Source organism: Lepisosteus oculatus, chromosome 29 (genome assembly GCF_040954835.1).
Source record: "Lepisosteus oculatus isolate fLepOcu1 chromosome 29, fLepOcu1.hap2, whole genome shotgun sequence".
Lineage (NCBI taxonomy): Eukaryota > Metazoa > Chordata > Actinopteri > Semionotiformes > Lepisosteidae > Lepisosteus > Lepisosteus oculatus.
The window spans coordinates 2,803,804-2,820,408 of record NC_090724.1 but is presented as its reverse complement, the minus strand read 5'-3'; the positions used below and the strand labels follow the sequence as shown (position 1 = coordinate 2,820,408).

General features: G+C 44.3%; 1 protein-coding gene across 4 annotated transcripts in view; it reads right to left on the bottom strand.

Moving 5' to 3' along the window:
• Positions 1-1,939: 1,939 nt before the first annotated feature.
• Positions 1,940-16,605, bottom strand: part of pik3r2 (phosphoinositide-3-kinase, regulatory subunit 2 (beta)) — a 51,156-nt gene continuing 36,490 nt past the window's right edge. For all 4 annotated transcript variants that reach the window (XM_015365389.2, XM_015365391.2, XM_006639791.3 and 1 more), the window contains exons 9-16: positions 15,845-15,943; positions 15,318-15,498; positions 14,657-14,782; positions 14,092-14,234; positions 13,448-13,624; positions 13,156-13,227; positions 11,724-11,897; positions 1,940-10,764 (exon numbers count right to left, since the gene is read on the bottom strand). In XM_015365389.2, the coding sequence (XP_015220875.2) occupies positions 10,575-10,764; positions 11,724-11,897; positions 13,156-13,227; positions 13,448-13,624; positions 14,092-14,234; positions 14,657-14,782; positions 15,318-15,498; positions 15,845-15,943 (1,162 nt within the window). In that variant the 3' untranslated portion in view covers positions 1,940-10,574. The remainder of the gene's footprint in view (positions 10,765-11,723; positions 11,898-13,155; positions 13,228-13,447; positions 13,625-14,091; positions 14,235-14,656; positions 14,783-15,317; positions 15,499-15,844; positions 15,944-16,605) is intronic.

The following is a 16,605-nucleotide window of genomic DNA, read 5'->3' as shown; positions in this document are numbered from 1 at the left end:
TGCTCACTGAATTGCTTTACTAGGCAGAAGATTAGGAATACAGTCATAACAGAGTAGCTGGGCAGGCCAGCACAGTGGTGCAGCGGGCAGCTTTGCTGTCTCTTAGCTCTGGGGCCCTGGGTTCAATTCCTGTGATGCTGTCTGTGTGGAGTCTGTATGTTCTTCCCATGTTTGTGTGGGCTTACTTCAGATGCTCCTGTGTCCTCCTACAGCCCACAGAAGTAGGTTTTGTATTATTTAAATTTGTTTTTTAATTCAAACATTCAAGACTGAGTCTCTCCTCTGCTGAAATTCAATGTAACATTAAACAGTTCAAGCTCATTAAATGCCAGATATATAAAATACAATATTTCCCCACTCGAACCTCATACATACTATAATACTCATACAATATTATATGCCTATTTAATGGAGAACTAATGGAATAATAGGTCTTCGCCCTAAGGATGACCAATCTTGTTCGATATTTGGTTTCAGAACCAAAAAGAAACCGCGAGCAGACCGAGTCATCACTCGTGTGAGCAGCTGCCCCGTTTCTTGAAGGAACGCACAGAAATATTCTCCCTGACTCCACCAGAGGGCGCTCCACAATCGGTTTCCGAACAGCTTAGCTGTCGGGACTGCAAGAACAGAAGCCCATTGAACCATTTTTTTAAAAACCTCAGCGTCACTAGTCATGGTGGTTGAACATCAGTCATCTTCTAGCAATAAACACTCTGAGCCTGAAGCTGAAATTTAAGTTGCAACTTTTTGTGAAAAGCAGACATCTCCAAATCTTCAGCTTGCAATTTCGTACATCTGTTCGCCTGTGACATCACCTATATTGGAACTGTACACTTTCTTGCCGTTTACAAATGCAGTGGAAAATGCAATGGAGCCTGCCTCTTATCGACAGACCAGGTATACTCCTTGCATTCAATTGCAAATGAGTGTCTGCAGATTGAATCTGATGTCATATTCCATGTACAGTCTTACTCATGTACCTCAGTGTGACCTGCAGGTGATCTGCAGTTGCAGTTGGTCAGCTAACAGGCGTTGGGGAATGATCCTAGGGGATTCAGAGTAGCCAATTAAAACTAATCTGTAACGTTGGAGCAAACTGGAGCATCTGAAGACATAGCACACAGATAACATGCAAACTCCACCCAGTCTGGACGCAAACTCGAGACCCAAGAGCTGCAAGACAGCAGCACATGCAGCTACACCCGGACGCCACTGTTCATGTGAAAATCTAATGCCATAGTTTTACTATGGCTTTAAACTGGGGGAAAAAATAATTACATATAAATTACCATAACAATCTGCAATCAATTGATTATTGCTTACCTCTTTAATAGCATATTTCACCCCAAAGGTTCCCAGATGCCCTTTATCCACCACTGTGCAGCCCCACCTGGCTAACGTGTGGCAGCTATTCTGCACCAGCAAGGCCACTGCACAGATCGGAGGGAGGAGTGAGAAACCACTTCACCAGTTGAATTCAGGGGGTTTTAGGAAGGCCGGTTTCTGGAAGACCAGGGTGGCATTTAGCCAGGAGTACTCCAGGGAGGTTATCACCACTGCTCTAACATTCCTAGGATAGGAATATGGTTTTCCTGGGTTGTCTCCCATCACAGCACTGACCAGGCCCAATCATGACAAACTTCTGAGAGGAGGCAGGGTCACCACCAGGTATAAACTCAGGTTCTGAGATTTAAGGAGGTATAATTGTGTATGTAAATACCAGCATTTTCACACTGTTCAGGAGAGATTTTAAATACCAAATATTTCTAATGTGATATCGTTAAAGCAATTCTTTGTACTGTGTATAAGGAACTTGTAGCTTGAAAAGTAAAAAAAGAAAATTCACTCCTACAGTAACTCACTTTACTTAGTTCAGTGACTGAACTAAAGCATGTGAAGATCTTTTAAATTGGGGGGAAAAAAAGGAGAAAACAGGTTCATTTTTTATTTTATTATTCATTTTTAAGTACCATACAAAACTTAAAAGAGTACCAGTCTGAAACAAACACATCATTTGAGTGAGCTGTACACTGTAGAAATGCTGCATCTGATACAGAACAAAAAAAATACAAATCAGGTAAGTACATAAGGATTGTGCACATATCCAACAAGTATCATACTGGATTCCAACAGTGCTCCCTCTAGAGTTTAATTGCACTTTATTGAAGATCTGGTCTTCACTACATTATTCTAAGGACTTGCACCAAACCTACTGTTCGAGAGGAAGAGACAGACGCTGACTGTAGCTGAATGCACCTTGCTTAGATTCTATCCCGGTCACTTGCGGACTCCCAGCATGCACAGCGTCACTTCCTAGTCAGCTTATGTCATGCCAGCAGACAGGAAGCCTGCATCCTCCACCACATCAGAGTTCTGCCCGGTCTAGAATTGAGAGGGGGTGATGTCACTTCAGTAAATCGCTCAGTGCGCTGAGCCCTTACACATGCGCACAGGACTGCCCCTCTCTAGGGTGGGTGAGCAAATCGGGACAGCTCTGTGTGATATCCTCCAGCTTGCGAATTACATTTAAAAGGAACTGCACTTCCTTTAATGAAGAGAGAGGCTGGGGTGTGAAGATCTTGACGTTCCACAGCGATCGCGTTCATGTGCAGATCTGTAAAGCTGCTAGCACTTGAGGAAGTACTGTAGATACCAGGCATGCACGCAGCTTCATGTAGAGTATTTCAGCTAAATCGCTAGTGTCCCTTGGCAACCTTTTCTAAGTGAAAACACTTTAGAGAACTGCTGTGTCTCAAGTAGGGCTGTGTAGAATTCTCATTTGCTTCAACGAGAAGATCGCATCAACCCTGGTTTACAAATTTGTTATTTGTAACTGCTGAATTACAAATATTTGCGGAAAGGAATGTGGGCTTCAAAATATTTTTAGCTATAATTATAATATATAATAAGAGGCAGAAATACATGTTTATGATGAACATAAACAGGTTGCTGCTACCCTTGAAGTTTTTTTTCCATCTGTATAAAAAAGAGGACCTGCACTAATTTGGTTAGGCTACTTTGCCTCCCCCAAGGGACGGCCCTGCTACCTAATGTTTTACTAATGTTGAACTAATGTTCAACGGGATTTTGCAGCAAAAGGAGAAGCCTCTATTCATCTCTAAAAATACAAGGTGATACACTAAAACTTAAAAAATGTGTAAACAAAATTACAAATGAATATTAGAAGCAATAGCATTTGTTGCATTTTATGTAGCAATTTGTTTTAAAGGTTTTAGATGCATTTCCTTTGGATGCAAAGTCACATTTTCTAGTTGACTTTGATAATGGCCTTATTTAAATCTAAATAAGAAGAAGCTCATAGCATACTTGGGTAGACACCGGTTTGATTTCAGCACTGCAAGCTTGGGATGAGAGCAAATGTGCACAAGACACAGTCAAGACTTTGAGGAACCAAAAACACTCTCTCAGGACTTTCCATTTAACTAGGAAAACCCAATTCAACTGTTTTTAAGAGAATCAAATTAAAGAAATATCTTTTAAGCCAGTACAGTCATAAACCTTGGTGTTCCTCAACAACACACCTCTTACACACAAGAAAGGGTTCATACTAAACATTAGTGCAAAATCCTCAATACACTAGAGCCCGTGTATCTTGGAATTTTTATTTACTAGATTCACTACAGTACTTCGTTTAATACAGCATTTCTGGCAGTCTGTGTGACGCAAAAAGAACATTATTAGAACATAGTGCATTTCATTTCTACTGTCCAAAAAGATATTTCTGTAGTTTCTAAAGCAGGGCTACTTAACCTGGTCCCACTCCAATCTGCTAAATCACACAATTTTGTTGCAACCAGCTCCTTAATTATTTCATACCCAACAGGATTCGATGCAGCGTTTAAGGAGCTGGTTGTGTCAAAGTATTTCACTGGAGCCGATAAGAAGAGATGCAAGTTAACTAGCCATGGCATAAAGCATACTGAAAAACTGATACAAAAGGTTTGGCTTTCAGAAGGTAATTCGGCATTACTAGGAAAATACATCTTGTTAATCGATAATCCCAGATCTCACATTTTTATAAAGATTGCACTTCAATTTAAAAAAAAAATCAAATCCTCTCGGGCTCGCTCTCGAGAACTTAGTTACTCAAATCAGCACCATATTTATAATTAATACTATAACAGCATTTAAATTGCAACTAAAACAGACACCATTACCCCACACCCTTTTGCAGGAGACTGTCCACAGAACATCATGTAACCATTGGCAAGGTAGGTCTGGAAAGTGTTTTTTATTCCAAAAGCAGTAGACTATATAACCTACTAGACTTCTGTAATCTTAAGGGAGCACTGTTTCACAAACATTAAACTAAAACCCAATGGTTTCAAACTTCAAGTTTAAAAAACAGAAGAAAAAAACAAAACTAGAGCCGAAGATTCTTCTCTACGTTATCTAATGACCGACAGATTCTTTTTTTTTCTCAAACACTTAAAATTCTATTTGGTTAATCAGAGATCGTAAACAAATGTATCTAAAGAATGGAAATGAAAAAGACAGTTCAAGCTAGCTTATTTTATAGAATCTGTCAGGTTATAAAGAACAAACATACAAATGAAAAAATTAAACAGCTTTTTTATAAAAGCCAATTTTATAAACAGACCCAGTCAGGCACCATTGAAACTTTGACGTGTCTTTTTTTCCAGATTCCACCCATATTTCACAGGCAAAAGCCTGTTTTCACCAGGTTTGCTTTCAAATGTCAGGAGTGCTTTCCTAATCTTGTCTTCCTTTCAAAATCGGTACCTTAACCATCTTCACAAAAGGTAAGGTGGATCACATAAAACAAGATAAAAGGCTCAAATTCTGAAGGGTTACAATCTCTTCCTCATTTTTTTTTTGCCAACAGAGCTTTTATCTAACTGATCTTAACTGGCATGACCAGTTTTTCCAGCTCATAAAGGGTAACTGGAGTGCACAAGATTCTTTTCAATAGAAATGTGTGGCCAAAAATAGATCTTTGCACAATATAAAACCTGCCTTTAGTGTCGATTAAATACGCACATCGTTTTTTTTAAATCTAAGTATCGCTCCAATTAAACTCAAATATAACACAATGCCCTTGTCATTAAACTCTCCAGTCATGATAGCGACAAGGGACGAATTTTCAGATGATGCAGCCAATATTTCTTCAGCTATGATCGCCCTGGGTAGATTATCAGGCTCAGACATGCCAAATAACTTTTTTTTGCTACCCCTACGCTGAAGGTTCTGAAACATGTAGGCATCACAATACCTCAGCGCCGCTTCTGGAATTTCAGGAATGACCTCACCTCAAGTTTCATGTGACCCAACGCAGCTGACAAAAGACTGAAAATGAAACGGTCACACGAGGAACATGAAGGAGACCTTTAGTTATTGTTCAGTTGATTTTGGGGTAGAGGTGCCTTTTAAAGAGCTGACCATTAAAAAAGAACCAATAGAGCTTTTTGGATTACAGCACTCCTTAAGTCACCACAAGTAACGGGCCTTTCCCAATAAAAAAAAAAAGTCCAGCCCCCGCCACTCCCCCCACTCACTGAACACGTGTCTTTGTAGTGCATTCAGCAGATTTACACACCCCACCCCAAAGACAGGCCCATCCCTGCTCAAAGTCAGGGGTGAAAACAATCCCCCTCAAATGACTGAAAGCTAGGCTGTGTGCATTTCCAACAGAAACCCAGAAGCACAGCTTCATAACTCAAAAGATTTTCTCTGATTTAGCTCAACAAAACAACATCCCCGACTCTCATGCTCCACGTTCCCTACAGTAATTAGTTAAAAACGAAAATAAAACCCCCCACATACTCTTGTCAAGCTGTTCCACACACTTGTAGAACGCCTGTGTGCCCGGGACCAGTCCCACTCTCACAAGATCATTCACGAGATCTGGACAGGAAATACTGTGGCGAAACAGCAGAAAGCTTTCATCTCGCAGTGTTTTTGTATCCCACGTCGGAATATCACCACAGAATGCACGATGGTTGTGTCGTACAAGCTGCAATAAAAGACCAAACTGGGTTTTCTCGGGAGGTGCGAGTTCCTAGCGTCCTGGAAACCAGTGAATGCACAAGAGACACAGTGGACTTTATTCTAGAAACGTGCAAAGTAGTGTGATCAAACCAGATTCTAGCTGCACCAGGAACCCACCTTGTTCACGTCAAGCTGCAAGATCAGGAGCCTGCATCCCTCATCTCGAAGAGACGCAAGCCTCTTCCATTCTAGTTTTCACATTTCTTAACAGCAAAAACATTTTTTTTTGCACAGCAGTCAACAGTGGAACCGACATCTACATGGGCTGAGAAGATTTTTCCTAGTCAGGACATAACGCACATTTTCTGAGTGGTAGTTCTAAAGCAGACGCAAACCATTCTACATTGAAAATACATTTGGCCATCTTCCCCCTCTCTCTCTCAGCATATATATACATGTTTGTGCGTTGGGAGGGGAAAAAATAAATGCTAGACCTGGGAAATAATAACTCAACAAAAAAAATAACAAAACTTGGCTGTCCTTAGCTGTTCCTTTTATATTTGACCCAGCTTTGTTTCTTAATTAAAACATTAAGAATTTCACAGTTTGTACCAATACTGGGGAAACAATGCCATTCTTGCATGTCAGAGTAGTTTTCAGCTCGTTAACCCTTTTCTGCTAGTGCTCCATTCTCAATTGCAGCCTGAAAGCAGGCCTATTTACAATGCTGCGCTCAACAGTCCCCAGGTTTTGCACATCGCTAGAAACAGAAAATTCTACTCATTACAAAACAAAACCCACAAACTATTACTTGCAAAGCATAACTGCTAATCTGAATTGTAGAACATTTCCAAGAGAAAACACCCCAAGATGATTTAACACTTCAGAACTCATCGGAGTGAGGAACCTCGCCAAGCTCACTGAAGACTACATGGAGAACAGGTGTGCCAAAAAAGCTATTACTGAAAGTAAATATCATTGTAAGGGAAAACTTTCATATCCAATTTGAATTACAGGTAAAGGGAAACACAGGTCTTTCTCTCTTTACAGTACACTAATGCCACTATAAATGTTTTGAATATATTTCCAACCCAAGACATCGTATCAAAACATATACTAAAAAACAGTTACACTACTAGGCCCTAGACTTTGCAATCAAGTCTAATGTAATCTGTGCAAAATCTGTAAAATCCTTAAGTCCAGAAATGTGTTTTAACAATGGTTTCTTTGGCAAAAACAGTTTGTTACTACTTTAGTGAGCATTTTTTTTACATTTTAACAATTACTACAATAACCATTGCTGAAAGCAATCAAGCAATTTTTGTTATTTACCCGCCCCAAAAAAGCCACAAAGAAGTTCTGAGCTCTCCAGGTTCCAAATTCAAAATACATGTTTTGAAATCGCAACTCTAGATTTGACAAGACCTAGAAGAATGCGTTGCTTCTGCTGGGTCGTCTCTGCTTCCAAGACAGGATTGTAATTCTTTCCTACAGCCCAGGGGTAAGGATGTGGAGAAAATCCACCTGAGCTGCTCCTTGTCTGATATTTCTACCAATCGATAGAGATCATTCTTGCAGAAACTGAATAGAATTCACTCAACTGATGTTTTTGTATTCTTTGCAGTGTCCAGTGGTGGTTTTCTCTTTTTTAATGATTTAAAATTGCCAATTACATGTTGCCCAGTTGGGAGAAGACAACTCTTGTATGTCTCAGCCTTGCAGTGACACAAGGAGGCCCAGTGCGAACTGCAGAAGAGGCACCTCCCTCGTGATGTTGCTTCGAGCCTGCAGGGGGCACTGTTCTGCAGGAAGCCGCAAGAGCCCTGGCAGACTAATCCCAACTCTACCCCAAGAGGCGTCCAGCCAAATGCGGACTGCCACTTGGGGAATCTGATTCATGACCCAAGCTTCAACTTTCTCCCTATTTCCTGCCTGGGCACGAAGTGAAACGGTCTCTCACGGAATTGAAAATCCTATTCATAGTGAAAAGTCTGCATTTTTATGCTTCTGAGCATTGTGGGGGAAAAAAAAAAACTGTGGCAAGACTCCTTTTCTTCTTGATGGAAAGTGCACTGTAGATACGCCTCAGTTACGGGTGGAGTAACGAGCAGTTTAAGTAGATGGATAAAAGCGATTTCTTCTGCTTCAGCCTCAACAAGGGTAGTATATAATTTAAGGACTGGCTCAAACAAAAGGGGATTTCCTCACTGTTCAGCTAAGCGAAGTGTCTTATTTAAAAAAAAAAGTTTTCCCTGTTCCTGGTTTTCCTGTACCTTTGCTGCGTTTAATGTTAAATTTAATTTAACCCCCCCCCAGTGTGATTCCATATAAACCAGTGCCAACCCGTGTGGAGTACAGGAACAAACACCCGAAACAATGAAACAAGTGCTAACATCGCTGGTTGAGGAAGAGGAAGATCTGAGAGGCTCGGCTGCTGGACTCACACGGGAGCACCCGTGTGGTGGGGAAAGACGCTGGGCCCTGCTGTGGACAGCGAGTTCAGGGTGGAACAGCTCATCGCCAGAAAGAGCTCAAACAACAGTTACCGAAGAGTTAACGAGCCACAGTAGAAGGCACTTCCAACCCCCAGTCGCTTGGTATTCATAAGCCTAAGCTTCTCACACTCAACAAACACACTGTTGTGGTTAATTCTCCAGTAACTTTTTTTTTTCCCTGAAGGATCCCTTGAAAAAGCACCTGAAAGCCCACGTGATCACAAACCTTCGAAATTCAAGGTTTTTATTAGGAGCACCAGATCCTTGCTTCAGGTGGAAGAGGCCCTTTCTTCTCCCTGCCCCCCTGCATTGTGGCAGCATTTCAGCAAAAAGAAAAAATAAACCTGTCCAGACACCAGCTTCCTAAAACATCAACTGTCTTTGCAAAACGGCATCCAAATCTGCAATGACTGACAGGTGCCTGAGGATATCTGATTACAAAAAACCCTACTATTCTGCAAGGCCCCAAAACTACCCCACATTTAAAAACAGACTAGTTTCTAACTGCTCCTCCTTCTCCTCTCCTGCTGCATTTACACCTGTATTGCAAGACGAACGCTCCTGAAGTTTTATATTTCCTGTTACAGTGCCTGTAGTTCAGGGCCATGAGTTCATCTGAAAGGAGCTTGTTCCAACAGCCTGTACAAGAAGAAATTTGACCATGCAAACAAAGATACCTCCTCAAGCACTTCTATGGAGATGGGGGATCTAATGTTGTTTGTCTTGTAAATATATATCAATCTATATATATATCTCATCTTTTAACAGTACAGGTATTACCAAGTGCTAAGATATTGTCTTGGTAAAAAAAAAAAGTTTCCATGCATATTTTTTGTTGTATTTTTGTTTTTTTTGCTAACACCAACGTGTTCAAGCTTATAATAAAGGATCAGTTCTTTTGCTACATGAAAGATGTCCTTCATTTGGTTAACGTGTCGTTATGCACCCTCCAGAGGATTCCTCAATGAAAAAAACAAAAATATTCGTGGGCTGATTCTATATACTGATCAGCCCTTAGATGCCAAATCACTTACATGTTGCATATTTCAGTAATCGCCTACAATATCTTTCTGATTTCTTTTAGAATTGCATTGCTACAGCTCTGTATATCAGCTTGTGTCCAAAAAAAAAATAGCGTCATACGTATGAGTTTGCAAAACAAGTTTAGCAAATGGAAAGTGTCTCTGGTCAGCACCGCATGGGAAGTCACGCAGTTGAAACTGCCCAGTGCCACTGCTGCTGCAGGATATAACACCAGCGTCTGTTCCTTGTTCACCGTCACAGGCTCTGTAGTGTTAAAAAAATAAGATATCTGGACCGCTAAATAAAAGTCAAGCCCTACTTTTCCCGAGACTGAGCAACAAAAGAGCCCAGGCTGCAGTCTTCCTTTGCCATCAGTGTCAGTCAACAGAACTGGGAGCCCAACACTTGCACATTGTTAAGATCCCCTTCCCAAAAATGGGGTCGAGCAGGAAAAAAAAAATTTTCCCCCCAAAAAGTGCCGCAGCAAGGCTCGTCCTGCCCACTGAAAAGACAGCATTTCTGGTTCCTTTCCTTTTCGAAGGAAAAAAAAAAGTTGAAAAAAGATTTGTGGAACCACTTTGAATCACAGAAATGAGAGATTATGCACAGCAGCCGATGGAAAAAGAAAATAAAAAACACTATTAAGCTGTATATTTCAAGGCTTCTGTTACCCCTAAAGGCATCACTAAGGGCAGGCTGGGTGCACTCTACTACTCTAAGCAGCAGATTTGAAAATGAAAGGGTTTCACATACCCTTTTGCAATCCACAGAACATAAAACACAGCGCCTTCTTTACTGGTGTGCTCCGGTAGCAAGGCCTAATTCACATCTTTCGATTGAAAGGGTTTTGTTATCTGAAAGACAAGGATCGGAGCTGTTCTGCTTCCTTGGGTGTTACTGTTGATGTTGAGGACCAGGAGTGCAAAGAATTTAAATCCAACCCCCCCCCTCCCTGTTCGGACCCAGAATTCACCATTTACTCGGGGAGGGGGGGTGTTTTCTGCAATGGACGTGCACGGTGTCGCTGCGGTTTTGTGGTGTCCATCTTTCCAGGCCTTCTCAGACGTGGGCGTGTGGCGCTGTTCACCTGGGCTGTGGGGAGAGAACGGGCCAGGCCAGAGTTACATTCAGGGAGTCGTTGTGCTGGACCAGAGAGGTGTGCTTGTAGTGAAGAACCAGCTCTTTCAGGGAACCGTAGAGGTTGTAGGGTTCAGCGAATCCATACCCCGTGACAGTCTTATAGATCACACAGTGCTTGATGTCCCCATCCACCCTAGAGATCAAAACAGGACACAAAGGAAAGACAGTAAGACATCCGCACAGAGCGTCTGCTCGGATCCAGAAAACACAATACTAGAGGTAAGAAACCGTGGCAGCAAGACCGGCGCTGTCTCCTGACCCGCCTGGGGACTACGGCTCTATCCTTCCTGGAGACCGGAAGCTCTTGCGAGACACAGTGTGGCAAATGCCATCATTAAAATGCTGCAGATACCGAGCGGGATATAGATGCGAGAAAAGAAAACAAAGGAAGCAGCAAATCCCAAATCTATAGGCTCGGTGGGTGAAGCACCTCATGTACAATATGCATTGAAGCCTCTCTGTTTTGGCCCATGACGCTCTCTGCCTCTCCACTGCGTGTCGATACTTCGCATTTACCACGCGGCTCTGAAATCATTCAGTCACCTGCCCAAGTTAGGCTAAAGGGGCCAAATCAGGGCGACTGGTAACAGGACCGGGACTTTTCCCACTGGTCGTTCTTTACCTGGGGCGCACACCGCCCTTGGGAGTGCGAGACGTGCCAGATTTGGCAGAAAGGAAAACCAATCTTGACAAGCGGTGCGATAACGTTATTTTGAGGCTGCAGTAAAGGTTAAGAACCACACTTCTAGGGGAATAAAATGTGCACAGGAGCGTTTCAATAAAAAGGAGCTCCATGATACGCATTCTGGAGTTGGACAGAGGGAATTGTACTGAAGATTCAAAGTCTGAATTCAGAACAGAGAGGAAAGAAGAGGTATCCGTGGTCACTTTTGCAGGAAGAAAGGTTCCTGCAATTGGTTGACTCACCCGCATACAGGAGTGCTTTCATGTTTACAAACATATTAGTGGTTGCACATTTGTACGGGCCCTAATCAGACTTTTTACTTTTTACTGAAAACATTCAAGTCGTTTCGACAGCGGGAGAACTGGACCCGCCCCCCGACAAGCCGGCGCGCTCCCTGCGACACTTACACCACGGAGCAGGCGTAGGAGCCCTTCTGCGACTGGCTGTCGCGGATCAGGAAGGTCCCGTCGCGCTTGCCCCGCAGCAGGTCCTCGGCCTGTGCGCGCTTGACGTCGCCCACGTACCACATGCGCTCGTCGTGGTGGGGCAGGTCGTCCTCCTCGTCCATCAGGGAGTACAGGCTGGGAGCGGCGGGGAGACGGGCGTCAGACAGGGGTCAGGGGGGACGGCAGGCGCACGGGGCCCAAGAGCAGTGTCCACACGGACAGGTGCCACCCCCCTGCAGTGCATTTAAAGAACTGACGATTTTCAGCCGCCAGTCAGACTTCAGAATCTGAAACTGCTATTGGTATCATTTAAAGGGGAAGGGCAATGCTATTTTTAGATTTCGGGTTAGAAATAATCTGCACGGGTGAGTGCATTTCAAGCCACAATGAAAGTAAAACGTACACAGTAACGTGTAAAACCTCCAATGCACGTTGCAAAATAGATGACATTTTCAGGTATGCGCAGCAACATATTCTGTGATTCAGAACAAGGCAACAAAACTTCCAGTGAGATGAAGCTCTCCAATTACAATGTAAACAGGCAGGCTTGTGAATACATCTCTTCTAATCCCATAGAAATACTGCTCTGGACTTTGAAATGGTTTTGTCAACAAATACTACTTATTTGTTAACTCTGCATGGAGATCATGTTGGAACGTTTCTGCAGTGAAATGTCTGCTGCACAACCTGTACTTATTCGCTCGTACATCACAGTACATTAGTCACTACAGTGACTAGTGAGCAGGAAGGGCTGCATCACGTCACAATTCTCGCCTACTGCAAGACCAGAGGTTTACAACAAAATGTCAACCACACATTACTTTCTCAAAAAGGATACTACCTTCGGAATTTGGAATTTGTAAAATTTTGTGTAACCGTCAATTAATTGATTTTATTACCAAGATTTAATAACCTGACTGAGAAATCGGGACTGCAGTTTCCCCTTTAATAATGAATAGAACATGAGGGATGAAAAAGAATGGGGAAAAGGCTTTGTAGAAAACTGACTGATATGGCAAAAGCATATACTCCAGATGAAGCCAATCAAGGAGCTAACACAGGCCAGTACAAGTAACGAGCTGGCCACTCGACTTCAAAACCTTTTCATTCAAACTAGTGTACATTTCAGCGTATACAAGCCTTCTTCAGGACATTTGGCTGGATAGAGATCTTATATAATACAGCAACACGAGAGGACAGAGACTGTGTCCATCTCATCCTGTTACTTTTTACCGCATTGAGGTCACTCCTGAAAACTAACTATTGGGAAAACTACCCTTAATTTGGCTTTTAAATCGCTTTATTTTCACAGGCCTGGTAACGATGTGCCTCCCTCTGAAATCCCAAGGCTCGACGTCGGATGCACATCACTTTTAAGGAACGCGAGACTTACTCCTCGGCCTCATTGGTGATCCCCAGCCACTCATTGATCCTCCTCTGTCTGGTGCCTTTCTGCGTCAGCCACCTGCAAGACAGGGAATGTCCTCATCAGCCATGCTGCACTGCACTAACAATGCTGAAAAAGACACCTCTGCATGATCAAGCTAAACTCGGCAAAACTACACACACAATGGGTCAAAGCAAATGCATTTGCGTAGTTTGGCAAATCATTTGCGTACACATCCACAGAAAAGTGAATCCATGCTGGAGGCGAGTCCCTGACGATATGAGGGATGAACGCTTACACCAGGTACTGGTCGCGAATCTTCCTCAGCTGCATCAGGTCCGGCTTCAGGCTGTTCATCCGCTTGTCAATCTCCCGGTTGTCCGTGGCCTGCTTCTTCAGGTCCTGCTCCAGCTTCCTCTTGCTGTCGTGGATTTCAGTCACCCGGGACTTCAGCTTCTCTGAGTTGCTCTGGATCCTAAGAGGTATAACACAAAGGCAAGGTGAATAGGCCCGGCGGGGGGGACCAGAGATGTTTGGTCTCCCCCACCCAATGAAAAGGAAGGGATTTCACAAGAAAGCACCAGGTGCCAACCAGATCGCAAGCTCTCATTCTTCCCAGATGGGGGGAGATGGGGTCACGTCACTAGCACACAGGTCACCAACTGGGATTCTTCCAAGACCCAGTATCCAGGGTAGGGCTGGGATCAGTCAGCTCTCTGAGCAGCAGTGCCTCCTGTGGCCATGCCTGGCACCCGTGGGGTAGCAGCGCTGTCACAGATAAGACCATTAGCCTATCCACACTACCCCTCCTGCTCGGTGCCAGGGGAGTCTGTCCAACAATGAATGGGGCTGGCATGTCAGAAGTGGGTGCTTGCTAAAAACTGCAGATTATTCGCCGTTTCTTCCGAACTCGGGTGGGAGAAACCCGCCCGGCGTACGTACCTCTGGATCTCTTTGTCATTGCCCTCCCGGCGGAACTTCTCGATGTACTCCTTGCTGTAGCGCTCCTGCGTCTCGCACTGCTCCTCGAAGATCTTGATGGTCTCGTTGAAGGCCTCGATGGCCGTCCTCTTCATCTGCAGCTCCTGGACCAAAGGATTCAAGTTAGGACAGCTCCAGGACAGCCGATATGGCCTCCTGTCCACAGCAATGAAGTCTCAAGACGGCTGCCCGAAACCTGTCTTTCAGTGTTAACACCAAACAAGGACATCTGAAATAACTTGGCTTGCAGCTGCCTGAGACCTCGATATCCTGTGAAGCTTGCTGCCACATCAGTCACACCTGAAGTAATGCTCAGGTTTTCTACCGTTTCGGATTATTTACTCTACATTAAAAGCACTACAAAAGCTCATTAAAGTGGTCTACTCAATTCTCGCAACCGGGCAAGTGCTTTTGGTTATAGAAGCTGCAGCATAGCGGTTAAAATCTAAGGAATGAAAGGAATGAGGGCCTCTCCCATGTCTGGAGAGGCGGAGAGAGACTCGTGAGCTCTACGAGAAAGCAGTACCTGGGACGTGCGGGTGTACTCCTCGTACAGGACATCGTACTCGCGGCTCTTCTCCTGGTACTGCTCATGGTAGACCCGCAGCTGCTCTCCTACCGCCTCGATGCTGTCCTCCTTCACCACCTGCTCCTGTGGAGGGACAAGGCACCGTCTGACACCACGCACGCTGACCCCGGTGCCCGGCTATCGACGCCCCCCCCCCTCCCCTTCCGGGATTCGAGGAGGAACAGGATTCAGTTCTTCGGATCAATGAGACACGAGCAACCAAACCAACAGGAAAGCACGACCTCCCTTGGATTGCGACTCATCCTGTACTCTTGAATCGAACGGAAAGGCAAATGAACGGGAGACATCTCGGCACTGAATAACACACCAGGCTGGTTTCTCATCCCTTCTGAACATAAAAAATCCTAGGTAAAAACAAAAAAGATTTTACAGGATCGGCCAATAAATGCCAGTACAATCCTCGTAAGTGCTCTCCAGCTGTTCAATCTTCAGGTTTCTCAGCTTAAACAACAAATTCAAATCAAATTGTACCAAATCAATTGGAATCGTTACCAACAGAAGGTCTTTCTCAGAAGACTTTCTGTTTTGCTCTGGGACTGACGGCACCACAGTGCAATGATGTTGGTCATTAAGAAGCAGTGACCTCTGGTCCTCCTACCTGCTGGTATTTGGAGACGGGGTACAGCAGCCGGGTATCCAGCTTGGCGTTGTACTGCGCCAGGGACTCGTGGCGGTAATGACTGATGAGCTCCACCACGGAGAGGAACGTCAGGGGCTCCGAAAAGCCATACATCCCACCACGATGGAAGATCTTGATCAGCTTGTTGTTCCCTCCTTTCCTGCACACATGGGACAGGGTCATGAAAGAGAGTTAGCCCACGCTGTCGGAACTGCCGATAATGCCGCATCGGACTCCATTCCCCGATTTCCCAAAAGCACGAGTCAAAGCCTGGCTGCGGAGATCCAGAACGGAACCAGATGCCTGCAGAGAACCGGAGAGATTTTCATTTTCCCCTTCCGCTCCTAAAGCTACGGAATTCGTCTCCGTGAGGTCCGATTCGGATATAGAGGAACAGGTACGCGCTTTGCATCGGGGAGGGGGAAAAAACAGGATGATGGCCATTTCTGATTACGGAGCGAAGCGTTTCCCGAATTAACGGTTGCAGCCGCGGTAATCGGACGAACCTGAGGGTGAGTGTGTACTCTCCTTGAACTTTGCTGGAGGCGTCTCGGACCAGGAACGTGCCGTCAGGGGTATCTCTCATCTTTTCATTCACCTCCTCTCTGGAACACAAGACGCCGGCTGTTACGTAAAACACGTAATATCGACAAAATATCCAGTTTTTCCTGGGGTCATGCAGTTATGCGGGCAGCGCGGTGGCTCTGTGGCTCAGGATCTGTGCCTGTGGCTGGAAGGTTGCCGGTTCGAAACCCGCAGCCGGCTGAGGAATCCTACTCCGTAGGGCCTCTGAGCAACCTGAGCCCTTAACCCCCAACTGCTCCAGGGGCACTATATAAATGGCTGACCCTGCACTCTGACCCCAAGCATCTCTCCCCGTCTGTGTGTCTCATGGAGAGCAAGCTGGGGTCTGCGAAATGACAAATTCAGAATGCAAGAAATTGTACATGGCCAATAAAGTGATCTAATCTTAAAACTTATTTTTTTTGCTTTAAGATCAAAGACACACATGAGAAGATGAAAGGTCCTGATTTTCATCCAACCCACTCCACACAGCGCAAATCTGACTCAGATTATTTTTACTACCCAATAATATTGAATTTAGGTTATTGAATTTTATGCTCTTTTGCCTCTTCCTTCAGTATTCTCTAGCAGTGCACCTCATTGACAAGCTGGGAAAGAATGTCAGTTTGCAGACTTTATACTCATTCACATTTATGGTACCTGATGTTTTGCGATGACTGGCAACTTGAGTTTTAAGAATTCT